This window comes from Hemitrygon akajei, chromosome 2, assembly GCF_048418815.1.
Source record: "Hemitrygon akajei chromosome 2, sHemAka1.3, whole genome shotgun sequence".
Classification (NCBI taxonomy): domain Eukaryota; kingdom Metazoa; phylum Chordata; class Chondrichthyes; order Myliobatiformes; family Dasyatidae; genus Hemitrygon; species Hemitrygon akajei.
This window is the reverse complement of record NC_133125.1, coordinates 192,894,755-192,922,003: the sequence shown is the minus strand read 5'-3', so window position 1 is coordinate 192,922,003 and position 27,249 is coordinate 192,894,755. Positions and strand designations below refer to the sequence as shown.

The window sequence follows — 27,249 nt, the reverse complement described above, 5'->3', positions numbered from 1 at the left end:
GAGGTCTCAACAGGGCATTAAAAGATAAGAAGGGAGGGGGACAATAACTGGCATCATTTTCTACTGGCTAAATAAGACCTCTGGCAAGTGGGGAGCGTTTCTGGGACAGTCGGCTCTAGGACTGTCTATTTCAATTGCTATCTTTATTACGTGTGGTTGTTGTTGCGGGACTATAGATCGAGCCTTGACCGGAAAGGATGGACCTCCACCGGCGTACCAGGCACCCTTGTTCCCGGTGGAAGGGGAGGACACGGCCCTCCCGGAAAGTGGACGCGCTATGGGAGGACACGGACTGAAATGGACCATGGCAAGGGGGGGGGGGGGATTGTGAATTTGTTCTTGAATAAGTTTTCTGAAATGTTGCATGCTACTTGTAAAAATTGCGGATGTTTAGGGAACCCCTACCCATATTTTGTGACCCTAGGTCGGACAAATCAGGATAAGCAAATAGGGAGGACACGCCAAAGAGTGCCGGGGGACGCTCACCTCCCTGCCTGATCCCGGCAGCCGCGGAAAAGCTTGTAAGGGGTGTGGCCTCTGGGAGGCCAAGGGAGGGAGTGTTAGGGTTAATGTTAGGGTTAATTCGAGACTGCCATTACAGGTCAGGAGTGGCTCACGTAATGAGAGGGAGGGGGGAGCGAAACTGGGGACCCCGCTACACCGAAACTACCAGTGTCACGCGATTCAGTAAACAAAAGAAACAGGTAACTCGTGAGCATATGGCTGCGGGCCAATAAGATGGACACAAGTGCCCGATATTACCTAATATGTAGCGGGGGGTTGTGCTGGGGGGAAAAGGGATATAAATAAGAGCAGATTGTAAGGGGAATTTGGAACGCGCCTTCTCCAGCGACTCCGTCGATTCGCTGTGCCAGTTACGAATTCTGCAATAAACCCAAGTTTTGTAATATTCCGGTGTTGGTTGTCTCTCTTGCTAAACGAACACAGGGCAGAATTTCAAGCCCAACAGTACCATGGTCGGTAATGTTAGGGATGTGAGGTGAGAGCAGAAAAATATTTAAGAAAAGCTGAAAGGAAATAACTTACACACAAAAGATTTTTAAAAATACAGTACAAGTGGAGGTGGAATGGAATAGAACTCCAGCTCAAATCATTTTCATCTAATTTTCAAATAATCAATCACATAAACCTTTTATGTTATGATATATAGAGAACTAATGATTTGGATGAGAACGTGGGTGAACTGATCAGTAAAATTGCAGATGACACCATCATTGGAGGTGCGCTGGACAGGGAAGTTGGTGACGACAGAATGTAGATCTACCTGTAGAACCCTGTAGAATTGTGTCTATTTCTGTATAAGTATGACCTAAAATGAGATCATTTTCATGCTAGTCCTAAAATTAGATAAAGAGAGCCCAATTAAATAAATAACACAAAATCATTACACTTGTTCATTTATTTATTGAGGAAAAAGATCCAATATTACATGGCAACACGAGTGAATCTGCAGATGCTGGAAATAAATAAAAACACAAAATGCTGGCAGCACTCAGCAGGCCAGACAGCATCTATGGGAGGAGGTAGTGACGACGTTTTGGGCCGAAACCCTTCATCAGGAGTGAAGTAACATGGGATGGACAAGGGGGGATAAGAGGTGGGGGGAGGGATGAAGTAGAGAGCTGGGAAGTGATAGGCTGAAGGGAAATGGGCTGGGGGAAGGTGGAGAATTATGGGAAATAAAAGAGAAAGAAAGGTAGGACAGGGGGGAGATTATAGTGAGGGGGGAAAAGAGAGAGGGAGAGAGAGAGAACCAGACTAAAATTATAGATAGGGATGGGGTAAGGGGGGGCAGGGGTATCAATGGAGGTCTGTGAGTTGAATGTTCATGCCGGCAGGTAGGAGGCTACCCAGACAGGAGATAAGGTATTGCTCCATCAACCTGCATGTGGCCTCATCTTTACGGTAGAGGAGGCCAAGGACGGACATTCCAGAGTGGGAGTGGTCTGTGGAATTGAAGTGTGTGGCCACAGGGAGATCCCGCCACTGCTGGAGGACTGAGCAGTTTGGCGAAATGGTCTCCCAGTCTGCGACAGGTCTCCCCAATGTATAAATGGCCACATCGGGAGCACCAGATACAGTGTATCACCCCAGTTGACTCGCAGGTGAAGTGGTGCCTCACTTTATAGGTAATACATAAACGTAAATATTACATGTATTTGTTGGAACAAGTATGTGAACCTCTGTGCTAACGCCTTCTATAAAAACCATTTGGAATGAGTTGTTCCATTCAATGAGATGAGATGAGGTACCCTGCCCTATTAAAAAAATTGATGCATGTCTCAAGTTGGCAAAAGATCACCTGGACGTTCTACAACACTTCTGGGACAATGTTCAGGCAAAAGTTGAACTTTTTGGCAGAAAAGCACATTGCTACATTTGGAGGGAAAAGGATACCGCACACCAACACCAACACCTCATCCCACTGTGAAGCTCGGTGGAAGGAGCATCGTGGTTTTGGGCTGCTTTGCTGACTCAGGGCCTGGACAGCTTGGAACAATGAATTCAAGACATTTTACAGGAGAATGTCAGGGTTGCAGTCTGTCACCTGAAGCTTAAGAGAAGGTGGATTATGCAAGAATTCAATGGTCCAAAAGACAAGACTAAATCGACAATAGAATGGTTTAAAAAGAAGAAAATTCATGTTTTGGAATGGCTGAGTCAAACTTCTGACCTTAATCCATGAGAAATATTGTGGAAGGACCTGAAGTAAGCAGCTCATGCAAGGAAGCCCACCAATATCCCAGAGTTGAAGCGGTTTTGCAAGGAGGAATGGCCTAAAATTCCTCCAAGCCGCTCTGCAGGACTGATCAACAGTTAGCGGAAACGTTTGGTTGGAATTATTGCTGTACAAGTGGGGTCACATCAGTTACCGAAAGCAAAGATTCGCATAATTTTTCCAACAAATACATGTAATATTGGATAATTTTTCTCAATAAATAAATGAACAAGTATAAGGTTTTTTGTGTTATTTATGTAATTGGGTTCTCTTTATCTTGTTTTAGGACTTGCGTGAAGATCTGATCACACTTTAGGCCATATCGAAAATTCTACAGGGTTCACAAACTTGCGAGCACCACTGTAGGTAGGCAAAGTGGTGAAGAAGGCATTTGATACCCTTGTCTTCATCAGTCAGGGTATTAAGTGCAAGAGTTGTCATGACATGGTGCAACTGTACAAGAGATTAGTGAAAACACACTCGGAGTGTTGGACACAATTCTGGTTACCTGGTGGCAGCAAGGATGACAAGAAGCTGGAAATGGTGCAGAAATATTTCAGTCTGATGTTGTCAGAACTACTCCTTGAGTGATGAGGAGAACCCGGACGAGCCTGGACTGTTTTCCCTGAGGCTGAGGGCTGAGCTTATTGAGGTTTACAAAATGCACAGGTAAGGTGGATGGTTACAGTCCTTTTCCAAGGGTCACGGAGTCTAAACCCTGTGGACAGAGGTTTCAGGTGAGGGGAAAGTGTGGTGAGTTGTGGAATGAGCTGCCAGAGGGAATGGTGGAGGTGTGTCTAATTAAAACATTTAAAAGACAACAAATTACAACATAGATAAGTGCTTGATAGGAAAGGTTTAGAGGGATGAGGGCAAGATGTCGGCAAATGGGATGTGTTCAGGAAGACAGCTCGGTTTGCAGAGACACGTTGGGCCAAAGGGCCTCGGTCCGTGCTGTCTGCCTCTCTGCATCTGATTAGGAAGAGCAGGACCTTGCAGCACAACGGGGTGAAATCAGGAAGTTTTGCTGCAGCTGCGTCAGTAATCCCAGTGTTTCCGACACCTCGCGATGTCACGTTGCATCAATGTCCCCATCTCACTGAGAAAGTTGTTTGCCTGACAGTTATTTATATTTCACCACAGGACAGAAGATAAAACAGTAGGAGCCGGAACAGGCCCTTCAGCCCATCATCTCTGTGCTGACCATTTATTTATACTTCCCCATCTTTCCACCCCCCTGCTCTACACCTCTGTTTATTCACCAGCGCCTTCTATGCTCCCTCAGTTCAGTCGATCCACAGCTCTGAAGAACATGGAGAACAGAATCAAGGGGAGGCCATTTAGCCCCTCACCTGACAAATGCCTCTTCACTGTGCTGATGCCATTTCCCTGGATTCCCCTTCGCATCCAGACCTCTACCCAGTCAGTTCAGATTGGCAGCAACATCTCTTCCACAGTCTCCATCAGCACAGGTCACCACACGGCTGTGTGTATAGCTCCCGACCCCTCCACTTTACTCTTTATTTACCTCTGACCGTGAGGATCAGCACAGCTCCAATGCCATATTTACATTTGTTGATGATACCACTGCTGCTGGCCGCATTAAAGGTGGTGACGAATCTGCATATAGGAGGGAGGCTGAAAACCTGGCTGAGCCTTGGCACAATAACAACCCCTCATTCAATGCCAGCAGGAGCAAGGGGCTGATTAGTGACTTCAGGGGGTCCATGAGCCAGTCCTCATCGGGGAATCAAAGGTGGAGAGGGCCAGCGACCTTAAATTCCTCCATGTTATCATTTCCGAGGATGTGTCCTGGGCCTGGTACACAAGTGCGATTGTGACGAGAGCATGTCTGTGTCTCTAATATCTCGAAAGTTTGTGGAGATTCAGCGAGACATCTAAATCCTCACCAAACTTCCACAGATGTGTGGTGGAGAGTATATGGAGGGGTTACGTGCTGGCCTGGTATGGAACCATCAAAGCCTGTGAATGGAAAATCCAACCGAGAAGTAGTGGACCATCAGAGGGACTTCACCCTCCCTCGCTTTCCGTGGGTTGCAGCTTTTGCTTCCAGGGGCACTGGACGTCACAGCTGACCACGTCCGACCTTTGTGCCACCTTCTCCCTTGGCCTTCAGCCACTGCAGCGCTGCCTCCGTCACCCAGCAGCAGGTGGTGGGTTTAGGAGGCAGCAGCAGACAACAGGCCCCGATCCCGTGGTGGATGGAAGCCCCTGCTGCAGAGGAGTGTAGCCGACTGGCACCTTCCAGACTGCAGGAGTACGTGCTGAGGGACGCACTGAAGGGACAGGGTTCCTCTGCCGCTGGACAGTGAGTGGCCGGGTTGGGTGAGGAAGTCTCTCTATTATTGTAGTAGTGAACCATCCCGGGGCCACTTGAGCGGAAACGGTCTGATCGGTTTCAATGAAAGTAAAAGAACACTAATGAATGACTCTGAATGTAAATTCATTGGGTAATGGCATTACACAGTTTATTCTGGTGAATATTTTTATGGTAAATAAAGTCTGTTATGATTTTAAAAAAAATCAACTTGTTGGGTGTGTTTGGAGTGAGGGAGACCATACCTGCCATTGGAGCCGGGTTGGACATAGTGAAGTGAGGAAGCCTCTTCATATGAACGGCAGTGGAAATCAGAGCTTCACTGAAAAACCGAATGCTTTCCACCCTGTGATGTATAACGTCCAGTCCTGTGTTTTTTCCTGCAGCCACTGGTCATCATCACAACTGCATCTGTCTCCTCACAGCACAATATTCTCTCCACATCTCCATTTTCATGGTATGAACGAATTTAACAGTTGCTTTAAATGTTTACTGAACCACAGTTTTAAACTCCAGTCTGGCTCTCTTTGGACCTCGAAAATATTGAAAACGAGCCGCTGGAGGAACTCAGCGGGTGAGGCAGCATCTGTGGAGGGAAACGGAACATCGACATTTCGGGTTAACACCCGCTCAGTTCCTTCAGCATCTCGATTCTTGCTCGAGATTCCAGCATCTGCAGTCTCCAGTGTCTCTATTTTCAGAACTCGTCCCTTTCAGTCCTGCCTCAGACTGAGCCAGGCTCTTCTCTCCGGCTTCAGTCATGTTCTGCCTCTTATGCCAATCACGCCCTCTGCACTGCCAAGAGCAGCTCGCCAGAGGCCTCTGACCTGGGCCGAACACCGATCGGCTGTCTGGCTGTCTGGCTTCTCCTTGCACAATCCAATCATCTTCCAGGCGAAGGTCCTGCCTATCCCGGGGGTGAGCCTGTGGACATTCAGTTGATGCATCTGTCACACTGCGGTTTTGCAGGACGGGGGTAACCCATGCACAACACTCTTCTTTTCGCAGCCGGGCATGGGGCTGTCCATGGCTGAGGTTTTCGTTATGTTCCCACCTGTTTAATGTGTTCCTGATCCCACCTTGTTGTGGAAATGGTCCTTTGAACACTCGTAGGAATAGAACCGTCATTCACGAGACTGCAGCGCCCCTAGTGGACAGCCGCGGTACCGCAGGGGTTCAGCGGCTCCCCGAAAGTGAAAGGATCCTGAACCAGGAAGTACCGGGAGTTAACATGGCTTCGAAAGGACAGGTCGAGAGTTGGACCGACGAGGCAATTTGTCCCATTTGCCTGGATTTCTTCACCGACCCGGTTATACTGGAGTGTGGACACAACTTCTGCCGCTCCTGTATCAATCGGTGTTGGGAAAGGGAGGAGAGAAACTCCTGCCCGGAATGTAGAGAGGAGATTGCGGACCGCACCCTCAGGGTCAATCGGGCCTTAGCAAATCTGTCTGAGAAAGCTCGAAAACTAAACCTGAATCCGAAAGAGAAGGAAAGTAAACTTTACTGCGAGGAACACGAGGAAGAACTGAAGCTGTTTTGTGAAAACGACAAGAAACTGCTCTGTGTGATCTGCAGAGATACGCGGGAACACAAGTCTCACAACTTCCTGCCAATTAAAGAAGCCGTTGAAGTATATAGGGTAAAACAAATCGATTTTGATCACCTGATATTTTTTCATTGCATTTTTGTTTTCTAACCCGTCCCTTTCTCGTCCGTGCCGAACGCTTACTAGTCCCACTGGCCCGCCCTGAGCCCATAACTCTCCATTCCTTTCCTGTCCATATACCTATCCGATATTACTTTAAATTACAATACCGAACCTGCCTCTACCACTTCTACTGGAAGCTCGTTCCACACAGCTACCACTCTGAGTAAAGAAATTCCCCCTCGTGTTACCCTTAAACTTTTGCCCCCTAACTCTCAACTCATGTCCTCTTGTTTGAATCTCCCCTACTCTCAATGGAAAAAGCCTATCCACGTCAACTCTATCTATCCCCTCATAATTTTAAATACCTCTATCAAGTCCCCCCTCAACCTTCTACGCTCCAAAGAATAAAGACTTAACTTGTCCAATCTTACCCTGTAACTAAGCTGCTGAAACCCAGGAAACATTCTAGTAAATCTTCTCTGTACTCTCTCTATTTTGTTGACATCTTTCCTATAATTCGGTGACCAGAATTGTACACAATACTCCAAATTCGGCCTTGTACAATTTTAACATTACATCCCAACTCCTATACTCAATGCCCTGATTTATAAAGGCCAGCATACCAAAAGCTTTCTTCACCACCCTATCCACATGAGATTCCACCTTCAGGGAACTATGCACCATTATTCCTAGATCACTCTGTTCTACTGCATTCCTCAATGCCCTACCATTTACCATATATGTCCTATTTGGATTATTCCTACCAAAATGTAGCACCTCACACTTATCAGCATTAAACTCCATCTGCCATCGTTCAGCCCACTCTTCTAACTGGCCTAAATCTCTCTGCAAGCTTTGAAAACCTACTTCATTATCCACAACGCCACCTACCTTAGTATCATCTGCATACTTACTAATCCAATTTACCACCCCATTATCCAGATCATTAATGTATATGACAAACAACATTGGACCCAGTACAGATCCCTGAGGCACACCACTAGTCACCGGCCTCCAACCTGACAAACAGTTATCCACCACTACTCTCTGGCATCTCCCATCCAGCCACTGTTGAATCCATTTTACTACTTCAATATTAATACCTAACGATTGAACCTTCCTAACTAACGTTCCGTGCGGAACCTTGTCAAAGGCCTTACTGAAGTCCATATAGACAACATCCACTGCTTTATCCTCGTCAACATTCCTCGTATCCTCTTCAAAAAATTCAATAAGGTTTGTCAAACATGACCTTACACGCACAAATCCATGCTGACTGTTCCTAATCAGACCCTGTCTATTCAGATAATTATATATACCATCTCTGAGAATACTTTCCATTAATTTACCCACCACTGACATCAAACTGACAGGCTATAATTGCTAGGTTTACTCATAGAACCCTTTTTATACAATGAAACCACATGAGCAATACACCAATCCTCTGGCACCATCCCCGTTTCTAATGACATTTGAAATATTTCTGTCAGAGACCCTGCTATTTTTACACTAACCTCCCTCAAGGTCCTAGGGAATATCCTGTCAGGATCCGGAGATATATCCACTTTTATATTCCTTAAAAGCGCCAGTACTTCCTCCACTTTAATCGTCATAGTTTCCATAACTTCCCTACTTGTTTTACTTACCTTACACAATTCAACATCCTTCTCCTTAGTGAATACCGAAGAAAAGAAATTGTTCAATATCTCCCCCATCTCTTTCGGCTCCACACATAGCTGTCCACTCTGATTCTCTAGGGACCAATTTTATCCCTCACTATCCTTTAGCTATTAGTATAACTGTAGAAACCCTTCGGATTTATTTTCACCTTACTTGCCAAAGCAACCTCGTATCTTTTAGCTTTTCTAATTTCTTTTTTGAGATTCTTCTTACATTCTTTATATTCCTTGAGCACCTCATTTACTCCAAGCTGCCTATATTTATTGTAGATCTCTCTTTTTCCTAACCAAGTTTCCAATATCCCTTGAAATCCATGACTTTCTCAAACTTTTAACCTTTCCTTTCAACCTAACAGGAACATAAAGATTCTGTACCCTCAAAATTTCACCTTTAAATGACTTTCATTTCTCTATTACATCCTTCCCATAAAACAAATGGTCCCAATCCACTCCTTCTAAATCCTTTCGCATCTCCTCAAAGTTAGCCTTTCTCCAATCAAAAATCTCAACCCTGGGTCCAGTCCTATCCTTCTCCATAGTTATATTGAAACTAATGGCATTGTGATCACTGGACCCCAAGTGCTCCCCAACACATACCTCTGTCACCTGCCCTATTTCATTCCCTAACAGAAGATCCAACACTGCCCCTTCTCTAGTTGGTACCTCTATGTATTGCTGCAAAAAAGTATCCTGCACATATTTTACAAACTCCAAACCATCCAGCCCTTTTACAGTATGGGCTTCCCAGTCTATGTGTGGAAAATTAAAATCTCCCACAATCACAACCCTGTGCTTACTACAAATATCTGCTATCTCCTTGCAAATTTGCTCCTCCAATTCTCGCTCCCCATTAGGTGGTCTATAATACACCCCTATAAGTGTTACTACACCTTTCCTGTTCCTCAATTCCACCCAAATAGACTCCCTAGATGAGCCCTCTAATCTATCCTGCCAAAGCACTGCTGTAATATTTTCTTGGACAAGCAATGCAACACCTCCTCCTCTTGTCCATCCAATTCTGTCACACCTGAAGCAACAAAATCCAGGAATATTTAGTTGCCAATCACACCCCTCCTGCAACCATGTTTCACTAATAGCTACAACATCATATTTCCAGGTATCAATCCATGCTCTAAGCCCATCCACCTTTCTTACAATGCTCCTAGCATTAAAATAAATGCATTTAAGAAATTCTCCACCTCTTCCTCTCTGTTTATCTCTAACAGTACAAAGAACTTCTTTTTCTTCCTTCTCCCATACATCTGTTCCTACACTCTGGTTCCCCTCCCCCCTTGTGTCTAGTTTAAATCCACTGGAATCTCTCTAGCAAACCTACCTGGAAGAATATTCGTCACCGTCCAGTTCAGATGTAAACTGTCACGCCGGAACAGGTACCACCTTCCCTGGAAAACTGTACAATTATCTATAAATCTGAAGCCCTCCCTCCTGCACCATGTCTTCAGCCACGTGTTGATCTGCACTATCTTACTATTTCTAAACCCGCCTGCACGTGTGCACTGGTAGCAATCCTGAGATTGCTATCCTGGAGGTCCTGTCCTTCAACTTGGCACCATGCTCCCGAAACTCACCTTTCAGGACCTCCTCACTCTTTCTACCCACGTCACTGGTCCCTACATGGACCACGACATCCGGCTGCTCACCCTCCCTCTTGAGAATACTGAGAACTCGATCCGAGATATCGCAGACCCTGGCACCAGGGAGGCAACACACCATCCGGGATTCTCGATCTATTCCGCAGAACCTCCTATCTGTCACCCTAACTATCGAATCCCCTATCACTACTGCTCTCCTCTTTTCCTTACGTCTCTTCTGAGCTGAGGGTCCAGTCTCGGTGCCAGAGACGCAACCACTGCAAGTTGTCCCTGGTAGGTCGTCCCCACCAACAGTATCCAAAACGGTATACTTATTGTTGATGGGAACGGCCACAGGGGTGCTCAGCTCTTCCTGTCTATTCCCCTTCCTTCTCCTGACAGTCACCTGTCTCCTGACTCCTAGGGGTGACTATCTCCCTGAAACTCCTGTCTATATCTGCCTCTGCCTCCTGAATGATGTGAAGTTCATCCAGCTCCAGTTCCCTAACACGGTTTGTCAGGAACTGCAGCTGGATGCACCTTTTGCAGGTGTAGTCATCAGGGACAGCTGTGCTCGCCCTGACTTCCCACATACTGCAAACGGAGCACTCAACTGCCCTAACTGCTGCCTCCATTACCTACTCCTAAGCTAATTAGATTAATTAAAGGAGCTTACCTGGCCTTACCTCCCCTGGAGTGAAGCTCGTCCTCAGCCTCTGCTCACTTTTAAAATTCCCCCGCTGATCTAAGAGGCTGATTTTCACGTGCTTGCGCAGTCTAGCCTCTTTGCCCTGATCAGTTAAAAAAGAAACAGCTTCTCTCCGAGCTTCTTTTACCTCTTCCCTCTCCGCCTCTTGCTTCGATTTAAAGGTTAAATCCCTGGTGTATATGACAATAAACTGCCTGAATCGGCACTGCATCTTTATTGTCTAATTCCTTCACTCTCTGCTTCCCAGGACCGGGTTAAATCTGCGTTAGACTCTCTCACAGAAAAGAAATCCAAGTTTGAGGAAATGGAGCGGCAACAGAAAGAGAAGATTTCCGGAGTTCGGGTGAGACTTCTTGAGGAGAATTTCCAATGTCGTTGTGTAGTTTTTATTTATTAATTAAATTTTTAGAAAATTACAAAGAATAAATGTAATGATAAAATAGTAAGAGAGAGAAAAAATAATATTAACCCTCCCCCCCCTTAACCCTTGTCTAAAGAAAGAAAAAAAAGAAAGAAAGAAGAGAAAGATTGCCTGGATATCAGAGGATCCCCACATGCTCCATGGAGTTAAAAATAATTTTAATTTTTATTTTTACTTTCCCCAATTACTTTATAATTTTATCTTCAAAGGACCTATGTATTTAATCCTATCTTTTGTAGGTATGGGAGCCAAATTTGCAAAAATATATCATATTCATTTCTTAGATTGTATGTAATTTTTTCAGGTGGAATACAACTATATATTTCATTATTCCAACAATTCATAGTTAAATATAAATCGTTGTGTAGTTTTGTTCCCTTTAATACAGAATATCAGCTTTGGTGATCATTTTCGATCCTGGCCTTTTGTGCTGTCTGTGGGGAGTTAGCATGTACTCCTTGTGAACTGGGCCGATATTGTCATAAATCCTGGTTGAATGTTTAATTCACTACCGTAATTAACCCTGTGAAGGTGGGTGGTCTGTGAATCAAGTGTAAATGAATGGGTCAGTGAGGAACAGTGGGTTTCAGGGAAAGTGAGGGAGTGGGGTTGAAGCTCTTGAGAACCAGCATAATAATTTAATGGACTGAATGGTCACTGTCCATGTCATAAGGAAATACTTCACAGCCAAATAATAAACCAGCCTTTCCTTTCATTCAACAGGAACAGTCACACAGTGTTCAGTCCCACATCACATCCCAGTTTGCTGAACTGCGCCGGATTATCTCCGAGAAAGAGCAGCACACACTCCGAGATCTCAGGGAAGAAGAGGAGAGGATTCTAAATCCAATGGAGAAAAATCTTCAGGAGATTCAAGAGAATTTAAATTCCATCTACGAGGAAATCACAAAGTTACAGGAACAGATGGAGCAACAAGAAAATGTGATGTTTCTCATGGTGAGAAATTTGAGTTGGTTTCTGTAGAGGGGCACAGTGACAGAATAATGTATTTTGATCAATGTGGTCTTTACAAATATTGCAGCTGTAAACTGATTTAAACCAGACAGATGTTTTGACTGTTCCAGATTGTTGTTGTCCCCAAACCCCATCCCACAACATCTGTACATCACAGGACAGTCTGCAACCTTCTCAGGAATGTGTTACTCTGATCAGAGCACTGAGCTGGTGATTGTTTCTGTGATTCCCATGTATAATATCCCTTGAGACTCAGAGTAACACCCAGTTACAGTCACAGACTGTGAGTGTGTCTGGTGTGGTGGGTGTGAGGGTCTCTCTGTTGATCAGTGGGAACTGAGGTTGAATTGCAGAATGTGACCCACACATCAGATTTACCATCTATATCTAGATTGCATCAGATTCACTGTTTTAGAGAATTTTGCACTGTCAGTTTTCCTTTTCAGATATATTCTTCTTCGGATTATATCCCAATTTACATCATAGACAGGTCTTTCTATGCATTCTCCTATCAATTTCCCTGCTTCACAAGCCTCCTCCCACCTCCTCACCACACCCAGCAACAGTGCCCCGAACTCCATGGTCCCTCATGTGTTTATCCAACTTCCCCATTACAATCAATCTCTGCTGTTCCACTTCAACCACTCCTGTGGCTGTGAGTTCCACGTTCTCTTGCCAAACCACCTGGCATTTTATGTTTAATTTAAGGTCTCCCATAAATAGAGATGGTTTCTCCAATCTAATCTGTCACTCATTTTAAATTCCTCCATCTTATCATCCTGCCATCATATCCAGATAAAAATAAACCACCTGTCCAGCCTTTCCTGTCAGTTGCATCCATTCATTTGTGGCATAATTTTCAGAAACATTCTTTGTAATTTTCCCCGTGGTTCTGAACTGTTTGTGTGTGTGAGTGACTGTGGGAGTGGGAACTTGTGACACCTTGTAATGACCTGGGTGAAATTCAGGATGTGGACAGTGAGCCTACATCTTCTCAATTTGTGTTTCATTTATTCCAGGAAGAAGTTCGTCGAAAGAGGAGGTAGGACACACTCTTTACTGAAACCCTTTATGGATTTGTGAAATAATTCAAAATTGCAGAATGTGACCATCAGTTTAATATTTACAGGATTAGTGATGATGTCCGGGAATTGTCAGTGACAGATGGAGCCCTGCCAGATGAAAGATTCTATCACCCCTATTTGTTGAACACAGCATTGAGAGAAACACTTGATGCTATTAATCAAGGTAAGACTTACGAAGATTCATTTGTCCTTCTTTGTGATAACAATTGCAGAATGCCAATGAGATGGCTTTATAGAGCCCCTTGTGGTTGAGCCCACTCGTGGCCCTTAGGGGCCAGTGATATAATTGACCCCCCAGTTTGAGAGGGATAAGATAAAACCAGATGTGTCAGTATTACAGTGAACTAAAGGGAATTACAGAGGCATGGGAGAGGAGATGCCAAAGTTGATTGGAAGTGGATACTGGCAGGGATGACAGCACAGCAGCAAAGGCTGATGTTTCTGGAAGCAATTCGGAAGGTGCAGTTTAGATAAATCCCAAAGAAAAAGAAGTTTACTAAAGGGACGTTGAGGCAACCATGGCCAACAAGGGAAATGAAGGACAGCATGAAAGCAAAGGAGAGGGCATACAACATTGCAAAAATTAGTAGAACGTCTGAGGATTGGGAAAATTTGGCATATGGGAAATCGTGTAGGTAGGTGTATGATCGTGCACTTTGGTTGAAAGAAGAAATGTGTAGACTATTTTCTAAATGGGGTGAAAATTCAAAAGTCAGGGTGCAAGGGGATTTGGGAGACCCTGTGAAAGATTCCCTAAAGGTTAACTTGCTGGTTGGGTTGGTAAGGAGGACAAATGCAATGTCAACATTCACTTTCAGAGGGATGGATATGACAGCAGGGCTTTATAAGACATTGCTCTGGCTGCACTGGGAGTATTGTGAGCAGTTTTGTGCCCGACAACTAAGAAAGGATGTGCTGACATTGGAGAGGGTCCAGAGGAGTTTCACAAGATTGATCCCAGAAATGAAAGGTTTAACATGTGAGGAGTGTTTGATGGCTCTAATCCTGTCCTCACTGGAGTTTAGAAGAGTGAGGGAGGATTGCACTGAAACCTATTGAATATTGAAAGGTGTGAATAGAGTCAACATAGGGAGGATATTTCATATAGTGGGTGAGTCAAGGACCAGAGGACACAGGCTCAGACAAGATCATCCTTTCTCACCATTTTGCCCTGGAGCAACCCTTGAAATAATTTTCAGGTCTCAAGGAACCCCTGTGTAAAAAATATTATATCTGCAGCTCATGGTACGTTAACTTAAATCAGTAAGTTGCAGATATAATAATCTAAAATAATTGTCAGCATTGTTTTAAGTAGAGAATCAATTTGTAGCCAACCATTCTTGAAAAAAAAAAACAGGTAGTGAAGATTAGCTTCAATTTCTTGAAATTAATCTCTTTCTTTCCCTTTCATAAATTTTAAAAACTCAGAAGGCAAACATAATAAATTTCTGTTCAATAACTGGTTCTGCAATTCTTCGAGATGGTTTCTTATGAGACTCACAAGTCCAAGTAGCAGTGGAAACATTTCAAGAGTTCCTTTTGCAATATGATTTTTCCAAAGATTCTCTTTTTTTTAAATCCAAGAATCTTGTCACTTGAAGTCAGAACATTTTCTCCAGGGCCTTGCAGAGACTTGTTTGTATGATGAAAAATGTCTGAAGTAGCCTAGTTTCTGCAGCCATTCTTCATCTTCAAAGCACTCAGCAAAATCTGGCCTACTATTTTCTCAATAGTCCTCCTGCAATTCACCGTTCAGCTCAAATACCCTGTTGAGTAATCTTCCTCCGCTAAGCCACCGGATTTCTGTATGTGCACTTTGTCCAGCTTTTCACACAGTTTTTTAGACATTCTCAAGTGAACTGGTCTTTGCTTAATAAAGTTAAGCATTTTTGTAGCATCATCCAGAACTTTTTTCATTTCATCACCAAGCGTTTTTGACATCAGCACCTCTCTGTGAAGAGAGCAGTGTGGTGTGACAACATCAGGGTTTTCCTTAACAGGAGAATCGAAACTTCTCATGGAGCCAACCATTGATGGGGCACCTCAGCACAGATATCAACACAGTCCCTCCAAGACAGACCTTTTGTTTTCAGCTATGAAACAAAACAGTAGATATATATATATATATATCTTGGCCTTTGCTTCTTTCAGGCAGCGCTTTGCAATAGAAGAAATATTTTTGAATTTCACCATCACTTACAAATCTTACAAATGCTACAACATGACATTTATTGGTGAAATCTGTGGACTCATCAACCTGCACAGAGAAGCTGTTGTTTTTCAGTTTATCACACAAAACCTTTTCAGTATCCTGTGACGTGTCATCAGTATATCGACTGTTTGAGAGTGAAACATCTTCAAATTCTTGTCCTTGCATTTTACCCACAATAGTTCTACATAGAAAAAAAACCATAGGAAAACATAGAAAACCTACAGCACAATACAGGCCCTTCGGCCCACAATGTTGTGCCAAACACGTCCCTACCTTAGAAATTACTAGGCTTACCTATAGCCCTCTATTTCACTAAGCACCATGCACCTATCTAAAAGCCTCTTAAAAGACCCTATTGTATCTGTCTCTACCACCCATTCCATGTACTCACCACTCTCTGAGTAAAAAACTTACTCCGACATCTCCTCTGTACCTACTCCCCAACACCGTAAATCTGTGTCCTCTTGTGGCAACCATTTCAGCCCTGGGAAAAAGCCTCTGACTATCCACACGATCAATGCCTCTCATCATTTTATACACCTCTGTCAGGTCACCTCTCATCCTCCGTCGCTCCAAGGAGAAAAGGCTGAGTTCACTCAACCTGTTTTCATAAGGCATGCTCCCCAATCCAGGCAACATCCTTGTAAATCTCCTCTGCACCCTTTCTATGGCTTCCATATCCTTCCTGTAGTGAGGCGACCAGAATTGATCACAGTACTCCAAGTGGGGTCTGACCAGGGTCCTGTATAGCTGCAACATTACCTCTCAGCTCCTAAATTCAATTCCATGATTGATGAAGGCCAATACACCATATGCCTTCTTAATCACAGAGTCAACCTGCACAGCTGCTTTAAGTGTCCTATGGACTCGGACCCCAAGATCCCTCGGATCCTCCACACTGCCAAGAGTCTTACCATTAATACTTGACACTTATCTGGGTTGAACTCCATCTGCCACTTCTCAGCCCAGTTTTGCATCCTATCAATGTTCCACTGTAATCTCTGACAGCCCTGCACACTATCCACAACACCTCCAACCTTTGTGTCAGCAGCAAACTTTCTCACCCATCCCTCCACTTCCTCATCCAGGTCATTTATAAATATCACGAAGAGTAAGGGTCCCAGAACAGATCCCTGATGCACTCCACTGGTGACCGACCTCCATGCAGAATATGACCTGTCTGCAACCACTCTTTGCCTTCTGTGGGCAAGCCAGTTCTGGATCCACAATGTCCCCTTGGATCCCATGCCTCCTTACTTTCTCAATAAGCCTTGCATGGGGTACCTCATCAAATGCCTTGAGGAAATCCATATACACTACATCTACTGCTCTTCCTTCATCAATGTGTTTAGTCACATCCTCAGAAATTTCCCTTCTCTATCACCGGCCTATCCTCACTCTCACACTGTCTACAAGCTTTCTGTATTTGTGAGCTAACCTCCTCTTCCCCAGTCTCTTCAATTTTAATCCCTGCCCCCTGCTCCAACCCCTCAACCACGCATTAATCCTCCATCTCATCCTATTCTCACTGTCTCGTGGCACAGGCAGTAATCCCGATATTACTAACTTTGCTGTCTTGTTTCTCAACTTCTTTCCTAACTCACTGTAGTATTTTTTCAGGACCTCTTCCCTTTTTCTACCTATGTCATTGGTACCAATATGTACCATGACCACTGGCTGTTCTCCCTCCCGCTGCAGGATATCTAGGACGCGATCAGAAACATCCCGGACCCTGGCACCTGGGAGGCAAACTACCATCCCACTTTCTTTCCTGCATCCACAGAATCGCCTGTCTGACCCCCTGACTAGTAGTCCCCTATCACTATTTCCTTCCTCTTCCCTTCCCTACCCTTCTGAGCCACAGGGCCAGACTCTGTGCCAGAGGGACAGCCACTGTCGCTTCCCCCAGGTAGGCTGCCCCCCCCCCCCCAACAGTACTCAAACAGGAACACTTATTGTCAAGGGGTACAGCCACAGGGGTACTCTCTAGTACCTGACTCTTCCCCTTTCCCCTCCTGACTGTGACCCACTTGACTGTCTTCCGTGGCCCCGGTGTGACCACCTGCCTATAACTCCTCCCTATCACCTCCTTGCTCTCTCTGACTAGGTGAAGGTCATCGAGCTGCATCTCCAGTTCCCTAACTCGGTTCCTCAGGAGCTGCAGCTCGACTCACCTGGTGCAGATGTGGTGGTGCGGGAGTCTGGGAGACTCCAGGTCCTCCCACATCTGACACTGAGCACAGAAAACTGGCCTCACACACATACTTCCTTCCTCGCCTTGTCCCATTACCGCCCTATCTGTCTCTCACTCCGCTGCCATGCTGGCATTATTAGGCTCTCAGCAACTGTGTGACTTTTCCCTTTCTGGGTAATAAGTTCTGCTACTAAATAACTTGTGTCCTGGATCCTCTCACCGACTGTGACTTTATTAACAAAAGCTTTACTCTGTGTCTTTTGATATTCCAGTAGCCGTTTAAAATAATCAACTCTTTTACGTGTCATGTGACTGATTTATAGTTAAGTGCCTTTTCAATTATGCTTGAGCCATTGCTACATTTGTGGGTGGTTTGCCACAGATTAGACTCAATGGATCACCAGTCCGTGTAAAACCAATTGATGAGTAGCTTTCATTGTAAAGACGGACTTTTTTGTGTCCCTTGTTGCATTAGGGTCGTGAAATGACTCAGAAGATTGTAGTTCCTCATCCTTCAGCTTATGAAAATTGTCCATAGGCCGAGGCCTAGAATCCTCCTCTTCAATCTCACATTTCCTCATCAAATAATTGCCACATTACTGTCTTTAGAGTGAAAATTTGATGTATTATACCTAATCAGATTTGTGAGCCATGATTTTTTTCATGCACAATGCCGTGCTGACTGTCCTTGCCTTTCCACGTGCTGTCAATCCTGTCTTTCAGAAACTTTATGTCTACTGATATTAGGCTCAGTGGCCTGGAGTTCCCCGGCTTGCTCATCGATTCCTTCCTATCACCTGAGCCCCCTCCAGTCTTCCAGCAACTCACCTGTGGTGAATTGTCAAGCAAATATGTCTGCCAGGGACTCTTCAAATTCATCCGTGTTCTCATGAGGGGCTGTGGGGTTGGGATTGTAGGAAAGAAAACAAAGAGATCCTCGTCAGCCATCTTCATTCCCTCCACCTTGTAGATTCATCTATACACACTGCTCCAAGGATCTTCCCCTTAGTAATAATGATCAGGGAGGCACAAAGAATCTGTAATTCCCAACAAGTACCTTTATTGTCTCCACGTAAGCACACATCAACTTACACAACTGATTACCTGAGTGCTCACCCGATCCTCCATGAACAGTCACAGAATAGAAAAGGTTCTCCCAGTGAATAAGAGTCTCTGCTGGCCATTTGTTCCTCATAGTCCCATTTTTAATCTCAACATCGGTGGGGCATTTCAAATCCACGATGGTGGCTCTCAGAGAGTCAATGTAGTCAGCACACTCGAATCGTCTGCTTTTGTATTCATTCCTTACCAATTCAAATGTTGCATCTCAGTGTTATTGGCTGTGGGTCATGTGACTGACTTTTAACTCATTCGTACTGGTTCTACTCCAAACAGCATTCATTCATTGCCCTTTCGCCAGCAAATGACAACTAGTAATTTCTGGCTCATTGTTCTCTTCAGTAACCGTGGAGAATCATGAAGAACAGATACAGACCCCAGCAGTCACAAAGCTCCAGCCAAAGAACATATCAGAAATAACTTCTTATTTGGAAATGAGCCTTAGCCCAGCAGATTACCCGAAGCATTGTGTCTACTTTAAAGCACTTCTCAAGCCAAGCAACTTAAGTTCACAAAATGGAGGACAGATTTTTTCATAAAACGGCAGCCTCTATCTCCTTCCACCTCATGGCAAGAACAAAGACAATTGGTCTGTCTGCTTCCACTGTCCTTGATGCATTCAGATTGACTCATTTGTAGACTGTAGTTCCTCCTCCTGGCCAAAAACACTGACAGGCTTTCCACCCCTCTCCCATCCGCTTCCAGTTCCACCTGCCATTCATCTTTCCCGGAATGGTTCCCATTATCATCTCCGTTACTGAGAAGATTACAAAACAAGGCAGCCTTTGGTTTCCTGTTTTTCACTTCCTGACGCTCTCCGTCACCCACCCCTGCAACCTCACTCCATCTTCCTCTCACTTTTCCCTGTGTCAATCTCCATCTATCATTCACCTCCCAGTGTCCCCAGACTCCCCCACCCCGTTCCTCCCACAGATGCTGCTTGACCCAGTGAGTTCCTCCAGCAGTTTGTGTGAGGCCTGATTATTGGATATATTTAAGGCGGAGGCAGAGAAATTTTTGAAAGGTTGGGGAATTGACGGTTTGGCGATCCGACATAGAAGAGGAAGGATGCCGTTATTGATCAGTCTCTGTCACATTGAATGAAGGGCCTGTTCCTGTGCTGTACTGTTCCATGTTCTCTGTTCCCTGTTTCAAAGAATGAGAGGGGATCTCAGGGAAACACGAAACTCTTCCCAGGCTCAACGGACAGGATGCAGGGAGGATGTTTCCCCTGTCAAGCAGTCGAGGGTCAGAGGTCACTGCCTCAGGGTGGTTGTACCCTCGAGAGGATGGTGCATCTTTAGAGTTCTCTGCACCGGAGGGATGTGGGGTCTCAGTCATTCCATTGATTTAAGGTCACAAAGTCATCTTTGTACAGCACAGAAATGGGCCTATCAACCCATCATCTGTGTACTGACCTATTTACCCATCTACACTCATCCCATTGGCTGGTATTAGGTGACACGCCTTCTGTGCCTTGTCTATTGAAATATCTGTCCAATTGAATCTGAAACACAGTGGACTGGAGGCCTGTGACCTGTAGGTGTCACTGCTGGGTCCGCGGTTGTTTGTCATTCATATTAATGATTTGGATGAGAATGTAGGGACAGAGTTAGTAGGTTTATGAATGACACTAAAATTCGTGGTAGAGTGGACAGTGAAGAGGGTGATCTAAGTTTACAACGGGCCCTCCATTAACTGGGCCAGTGGGCCGAGGAATGGCAGGTGGAGTTTAATTCAGGGAAATGTGGGGTGTTGTATTTTGGGAAATCAAACCAGGAAAGGACTGACACAGCAATTGTACCACTCTGGAGGAAGTTGTCAAACAGAAAGAGCAAGTGGCACAGGTACAAAGTTCCTTCAACACTGTGACACAGTTTAGCATGCTTGCCTTCATCAGTCAGAATTCTGAGTACAGGAGCTGGGACTTCCTGATATGTGTGTACAAGTCGTTGGTCCGGCCACATTTGGAGCAGTGTGTACTGTTCTGGTCACCTTGGGATGTAACTCAGCTGGAGCGGGTGTAAACAGATTTACAAGGATGTTACGGAGGCTGGAGAGCCTGGGTTATAAGGAGACGCTGGACAGGATGGGTCCTTCTCTCTGGAACTGAAGAGGTTGCCAGAAGAAGCTGTAGAGGTGGGTAGAGCAACCCAAGAATTTATCATTAGCCTAATCACAAGACAGTTCACAATAATCTCAGTAACCTGGTAACCGGTACGCCTTTGGAGGAAACCAGAGCATCTGGGGGAAATGCACACAGTCACGGTGGGGGGGTGGGGGACGTAGAAAACCCCTTCCAGACAACACCGGAACTGAACTCCGAACTGAAAAAGCAGTGACGTTGTAATAAACTCGCACAAACCAGGAAGATGCCCAGCAAATGGGACTAGGTCATTAAAGCAAGTTGGTTGGCACAAACGTGTTGGGCCGAAGAGGCTCCCTGACCTCCTGTTTAAACCCCTCCAGTATTCACTCACCCAATCCCCATCTGGATCGAACAACACACACAAAATGCTGGTGAAACGTCGACAGTGCTTCTACCTATAGATGCTGCCTGGCCTGCTGTGTTCCACCAGCATTTTGTGAGTGTTGTTTGAATTTCCAGCATCTGCAGATTTCGTCGTGTTTGCCCATCTGGATCGAATTGTTTTCCACCGCTTGCCCACACCGGTTTTTTCCATTCTTGAGGAAAGATCGGGACTTGAAACGTGGCCTGGCCTGGCCACATCCCTGCAAACGTGCTGCTCGATCCGTTAAATTCCTACAGAATTGTGTGTGTGTTATTCGGGAGAACTCCGCTCTTTATCCCGGTGGAAAAACCTCGGGAAGATGCCGGTTGTCCATCCGCTGTGTTTGGGTAAAACCCCGGGAAAGGGTCCTAGCGGCCACCCGACTGTGCCTGAGGCCCAGCGGCTCCCCCCGATCCCGGGGACGCGCTGCCCGAGTCTCCCCCCCCCCCCCCCACCCCGATCCCCGGGGCCGCGCTGCCCGAGTCTCCCCCCGATCCCCGGGGACTCTCTAATTCTCTGCTTCTCCCCCCAGTCTCTGTCACCCTGGATGTGGAAACGGCGCATCCGCGGCTCGAGGTGTCTGAGGATCGGAAGAGTTTGAGACGGACCGGGACCCGGAGGGATCTCCCTGACACTGGGAAGAGGTTCACAAACTGGCTTTGTGTGCTGGGATCGGAGGGATTCACATCGGGGAGACATTACTGGGAGGTGGAAGTGACGGGGAATCGGCGCTGGGGTCTGGGAGTCGCCGCAGAGTCTGTGGAGAGGAAGGGAGAGTTCACACGGAGTCCGGAGACCGGATTCTGGACCATCGCGCGGGTTGATGACGTGATGTGGGTTCTCAACTCCCCTGTGTCCCGTCTCCCTGCCGGTCCCATCCCCGGGAGGGTGGGAGTTTATATCAGTTACGAGTCCGGGACAGTTTCATTTTACAACGCGGAGACCAAGTCCCATCTCCACACCTTCAGTGGGAATAAATTCACGAAGAAACTTTATCCTTTCTTCTGGACTGGATATGAAAACGAGTGGCTGAGAATCTGCTCCGGTTCCGCTCCGGGTCTGTAAACGGGTCGGGTCCGGGACCGGCGTCAGGGACCCGACCCGTTTACAGTGAAATAAACACGATGTGAGAATTATCGATCCATTAATTCTAACTCGTTCACCGCATCCGTCAATGGAACAGAAACACTGCGAAGATGATAGGAGAGGAGGAGTGATGGATGAGGGAAGCTGGGAGGTGATAGGAGAGGGGGAGTGATGGATGAGGGAAGCTGGCAGGTGATAGGGAGGGGGAGTGATGGATGAGGGAAGTTAGGAGGTGATAAGAGAGGGGGATTGGATGGATGAGGGAAGCTGGGAGGTGATAGGAGTGGGGGAGTGATGGATGAGGGGAGCTGCGACGTGACAGGAGAGGGGGCGGGATGGATGAGGGAAGCTGGGAAGTGATAGGACAGGGGGAGTGATGGATGAGGGAAGCTGCGACGTGGTAGGAGAGAGGGAGTGATGGATGAGGGAAGCTGGGAAGTGATAGGACTGGGGGAGTGATGGATGAGGGAAGCACGGAGGTGATCGGAGAGGGGAATGATGGATGAGGGAAGCTGGGAGATGATGGGAGAGGGGGCAGGATGGATGAGGGAAGCCCGGAGGTGATAGGAGAGGGGAATGATGAATGAGGGAAGCTGTGAGGTGATAGGAGAGGGGGCGGGATGGATGAGGGAAGCTGGGAAGTGATAGGACAGGGGGAGTGATGGATGAGGGAAGCTGGGAGGTGATAGGAGCGGGGAGTGATGGAAGAGGGAAGCTGGGAGATGATAGGAGAGGGAGAGTGATGAATGAGGGAAGGTGCGAGGTGATAGGAGAGGGGTGGATGGATGAGGTAAGCTGGGATGTGATAGGAGAGAGGGAATGGATGGATGAGGGAAGCTGGGAGGTGATAGAGGGGGCGGGGAGGGATGAGGGAAGCTTGCAGGTGATAGGAGATGGGGAGGGGAATAATGAGGGAAGCTGGGAGGTGATAGCTGGAGAAGGAATCTGGTGGGGGAGGACAGGGGTAGAAAGGGAAGGAGGAGGGGTACCAGAGGTACATACTAGGCAGTTGAGGGGAAGGAAAATCCTGACAGGGGAGCTGGAATGGGAATGGATAATGAGAGAAGCCGGATAAACGATCGGAAGGTGGGAAACCGATGCTCCTATTATCAGGTCGGATGTGACCCAAACGGAATGAGGTGTTGCTCCTCCCGAGTGTGTCTCGTCACATCAGCAGAGGAAGTTCTGGACTGGCGTATCAGAATGGGAATGAAAAGTCGAATTGGAATGGCTGGCCACCGAGAAATCGCTTTCCGAGGCGGAAGGAACCGAGTGTTCCCGCAGTCTACGTCGGCACTCAGCGATGTGGAGACCGGCCCGGGAGCACAGGATACAGTGGATGACCCCGACAGACCCGCAGGTGAAGTGTTGGCTCACCTGGAAGGACTATGGGTACCTGAACAGTGGTGAGGGATGAGGTGTAGGGGCTGGTGGAGCATGAATGAGTGGCAGGTGGCAGGTCATTGTTGAGGGAGGAGTGGACAACGTTTCATTTGTGTTCACTGGTATCCTCCCATCTTCCGACAGTTAGGATCGGTGAATTGTGGGCATGGTATTTTGGCGCCGGAAGCATACCGACCCTTGCGGGGTGTCTCTGCACAATCGTCGGTCGGACTGCATCGGTCGTTCACTCAGAACGGGGCCGTTTTGTTTCGATATCCCGATGTGGATGAAGCTAATCTTTTTTATTATTACTTCTGGTTCATCGTTGTTACTGCCCCGAATCCGAGAGACTGGAGCTGTAGATGCTGGAATCCATCAGTCAAGCCTAATTTCCTCCTGAAATAGGGTCAAACCCATCCCTTTTCCCCCACTGGTGCAGTTTGACCCGCTGAGTTCTTCCAGCAGTTTAAATTTCACTCCTGGATTCATGACTCCACCAGTCCGGCTGTTGGATGAACGTTCAGTTCGTTGTAACGCGGCTTTCAACCAGCCGATGGAGATGGAGGAATTCGAGAAGCGGATGCCCGTTGGAGGTGGCGTAAGTTACGAGGAATTATTCGTTGGACCCTGAGGCTGGTGGGGTGGTAGGTGAGGAACATCTCCTCCTCACAATTCCTCCGTCTCTGCCGCATCTGCTCTCAGGCTTTTCATTCTAGGATGAAGGAGATGTCTTCCTTTTTTCAACAAAGGGGCTTCCCTTCCTCCACCATCAACTCTGCTCTCAAACACATCTCTCCCATTTCCCGCACATCTGCTCTGACCCCATCCGTCCACCACCCCACTCTGGATAGTGTTCCACTTGTCCTCAGCTAACAGCCCACTAGCCTCCGGGTCCAACGTATAATTCCGCCACCTCCAACGGGATCCCACTACCGAGCACATCTTTCCCTCCCCCCTCCTTTCTGCTTTCCGCAGGGATCGCTCCCTACGCGACTCCCTTGTCCACTCGTCCCCCCCCCCCCCCATCCCTTCCCACCGATCTCCCTCCTGGCACTTATCCTTGTAAGTGGAACCAGTGCTACACCTGCCCTTACACTTCCCCCCTCACCACCATTCAGGGCCCCAGACAGTCCTTCCAGGTGAGGCGACACTTCACCTGTGAGTCAGCTGGTGTCCTCTGCATCCCGTGCTCCCGGTGTGGCCTTTTATATATTGGTGAGACCCAACGCAGACTGGGAGACCGTTTCGCTGAACACCTATGCTCTGTCTACCAGAGAAAGCAGGATCTCCCAGTGGCTACACATTTTAATTCCACGTCCCATTCCCATTCTGATATGTCTATCCATGGCCTCCTCCACTGTCAAGATGAAGCCACACTCAGGTTGGAGGAACAACACCTTATATACCGGCTGGGTAGCCTCCAACCTGATGGCATGAACATTGACTTCTCTAACTTCCATTAAAGACCCTCCTCCCTTTCTTACCCCATCCCTGATTTATTTTCCCCCCTCCTCTTTTTACTCTCTCTGCCCATCACTCTTTGCCTGTTCTCCATCTCCCTCTGTTGCTCCCCTCCCCCTTTCTTTCCCCTGAAGCCTCCCGTCCCATGATCCTTTCCCTTCTCCAGCTCTGTATCCTTTTTGCCAATCACCTTTCCAGCTCTTTTTCACCCCACCCCCTCAGGTCTTCTTTTATCATTTTGCATTTCCCCCTCCCCCTCCTACTTTCAAATCTCTTACTATCTTTCAGTTAGTCCTGACGAAGGGTCTCGGCCCGAAACGTTGACTTCTTCCGATAGATTCTGCTGGCTTGCTGCGTTCCACCAGCACTTTGTGTGAGTTGCTTGAATTTCCAGCATCTGCAGATATCCTCGTGTTTGCGCCAAAAAGTTATTGTTGACAGAATCTCGGCAGCGCCAGGAGATCAACATTTACTGTATAGTGAAGGAGGTCCCAAATTGTTGCTGGGCAGCGAGATTTGCACTCCACGACCATGAAGGAACGGCCGAACTATTAAACAGCTGGAAATGTTTTCCGGGATAAGGGGAAATTGGAGCAGAGGAAGTGAACAGATTCCGATGTTAGATCCCTTCACTGACCTGAGAGGAGCGGAGACAGGAGCAAAATCCAGGATTCTGAGGGAAAGGGACAGGAGAGGGAGCAAGCTGATGAAATGGTGCTTTTCACATTGATTGGGTGTAAATTGGAATATTAAATTGCACTAATTAATGGTAGTGTTCATTATCCAATCACTTCCTCTGTTAATAGAATACTGACTATTCAATGTCATTGTTAAGGAACTGATTTAAGTGCATGACACCACTCGGACTGCAGCAGCTGGAGTCGATCATTTCAACCTTTTCAAGGACAGTTAGAGGGCAGACAATGTTGGTCCTGCTTTCAATGTTCACATTGCGTAAACAATACATTCTTACTCCTGCTCTTCATATTTTGATGATAAATTTACTCTGCCTCCTGAATCAGCGTGGATAACTTCACTCACCTCAACTCTGAACTGATTCCACAAGTGACAGACCAGCTTTCAAGGACTCTGCAATTTATTTCTTTGCCGTTTGGTTGCCTCTCTGACTGGACGCCCGTGACTGGTGGTGTGCTGCAGGGATCGATGCTGGGTCCATTGTTTGTCTTCAATTTCAACGATTTGGATGATACTCTGGTAAACGGAATCAGCAAATTTGCAGCTGACAAGTTCTGAGCGTAGTGGACAGTAAGGCAGAACTTCCAAGCATTCAGCTGATAAAATGTTCTGAAAATGGCAGATGGAATTTATTCCAGACAGGTGAGGTACTGCACATTCTGGAGGACAACCCAGGGTAGGATTTACACGGTGAATGTCAGTGGTCTGAGGAGTGCAGAACAACAGAGGGATAAAACATTGGTGAGGACTAATTTGGAGTATTGTGTACGGTTCTGGTCTCCCACCTGCAGGAAAGACGTAAGTAAGATTGAAAGAGTACAGAGAAAATTCAGAAGGAATTTGAGGACCTGAGTTAGAGGCATAATTCCCTGGAGCTTCGGTGAGTGAGGCACGATTTGATAGAGATATACACATTTATGAGTGGTACAGTATATATAGGGGAAATACATGCAGGCCTTCCCACTGTGTTTGATGGGACTACAAGTAGAGTTCATAGGTGAAGGGTGAAGGATGAAATATCGAAGGGGAACGTGTTCACTGAGAGAGTGGTGCGAGTGGAGAAAAGCTTCTTGCAGAAGTGGTTCAATGTCAATGTTTAAGTTTGGAAAAGTACATGCATGGGTGGGGTTTTGTCCAGGTGCAGGTTGATAGAATGAGACAATGAGAGTTTGGCACAGATGGGCCGAAGGGTTTGTTTCTGTGCTGTAGTGCTCTATAATTCGATGCCTATTGGCAGAAATTGTCCCCTTTTGCACATTAATTACTTGTTTCAGTTTATTATTATCTTTCCAAATTGCTATTGGATTTGCTGTAAACGCTGCCAAGAAAATGAATTTCATTGTTGTTCATCTTGACACATGCGTACTTTGATAATAAATCACTTTGAGTTTGCTC

The 27,249-nt window shown here is 46.4% G+C and overlaps 1 protein-coding gene across 1 annotated transcript in view; it reads left to right on the top strand.

The window, feature by feature from the left end:
* The window catches only part of LOC140721819 (zinc-binding protein A33-like), a 34,014-nt gene extending 11,626 nt beyond the window's left edge, over nucleotides 1-22,388 (top strand). The window contains exons 3-9 of the mRNA XM_073036632.1: nucleotides 1,172-1,241; nucleotides 6,539-6,720; nucleotides 10,957-11,052; nucleotides 11,854-12,087; nucleotides 13,125-13,147; nucleotides 13,235-13,353; nucleotides 21,761-22,388. Of these exons, the coding sequence (XP_072892733.1) occupies nucleotides 1,172-1,241; nucleotides 6,539-6,720; nucleotides 10,957-11,052; nucleotides 11,854-12,087; nucleotides 13,125-13,147; nucleotides 13,235-13,353; nucleotides 21,761-22,293 (1,257 nt within the window). The 3' untranslated portion in view covers nucleotides 22,294-22,388. The remainder of the gene's footprint in view (nucleotides 1-1,171; nucleotides 1,242-6,538; nucleotides 6,721-10,956; nucleotides 11,053-11,853; nucleotides 12,088-13,124; nucleotides 13,148-13,234; nucleotides 13,354-21,760) is intronic.
* The last annotated feature ends 4,861 nt before the right edge of the window (nucleotides 22,389-27,249 follow it).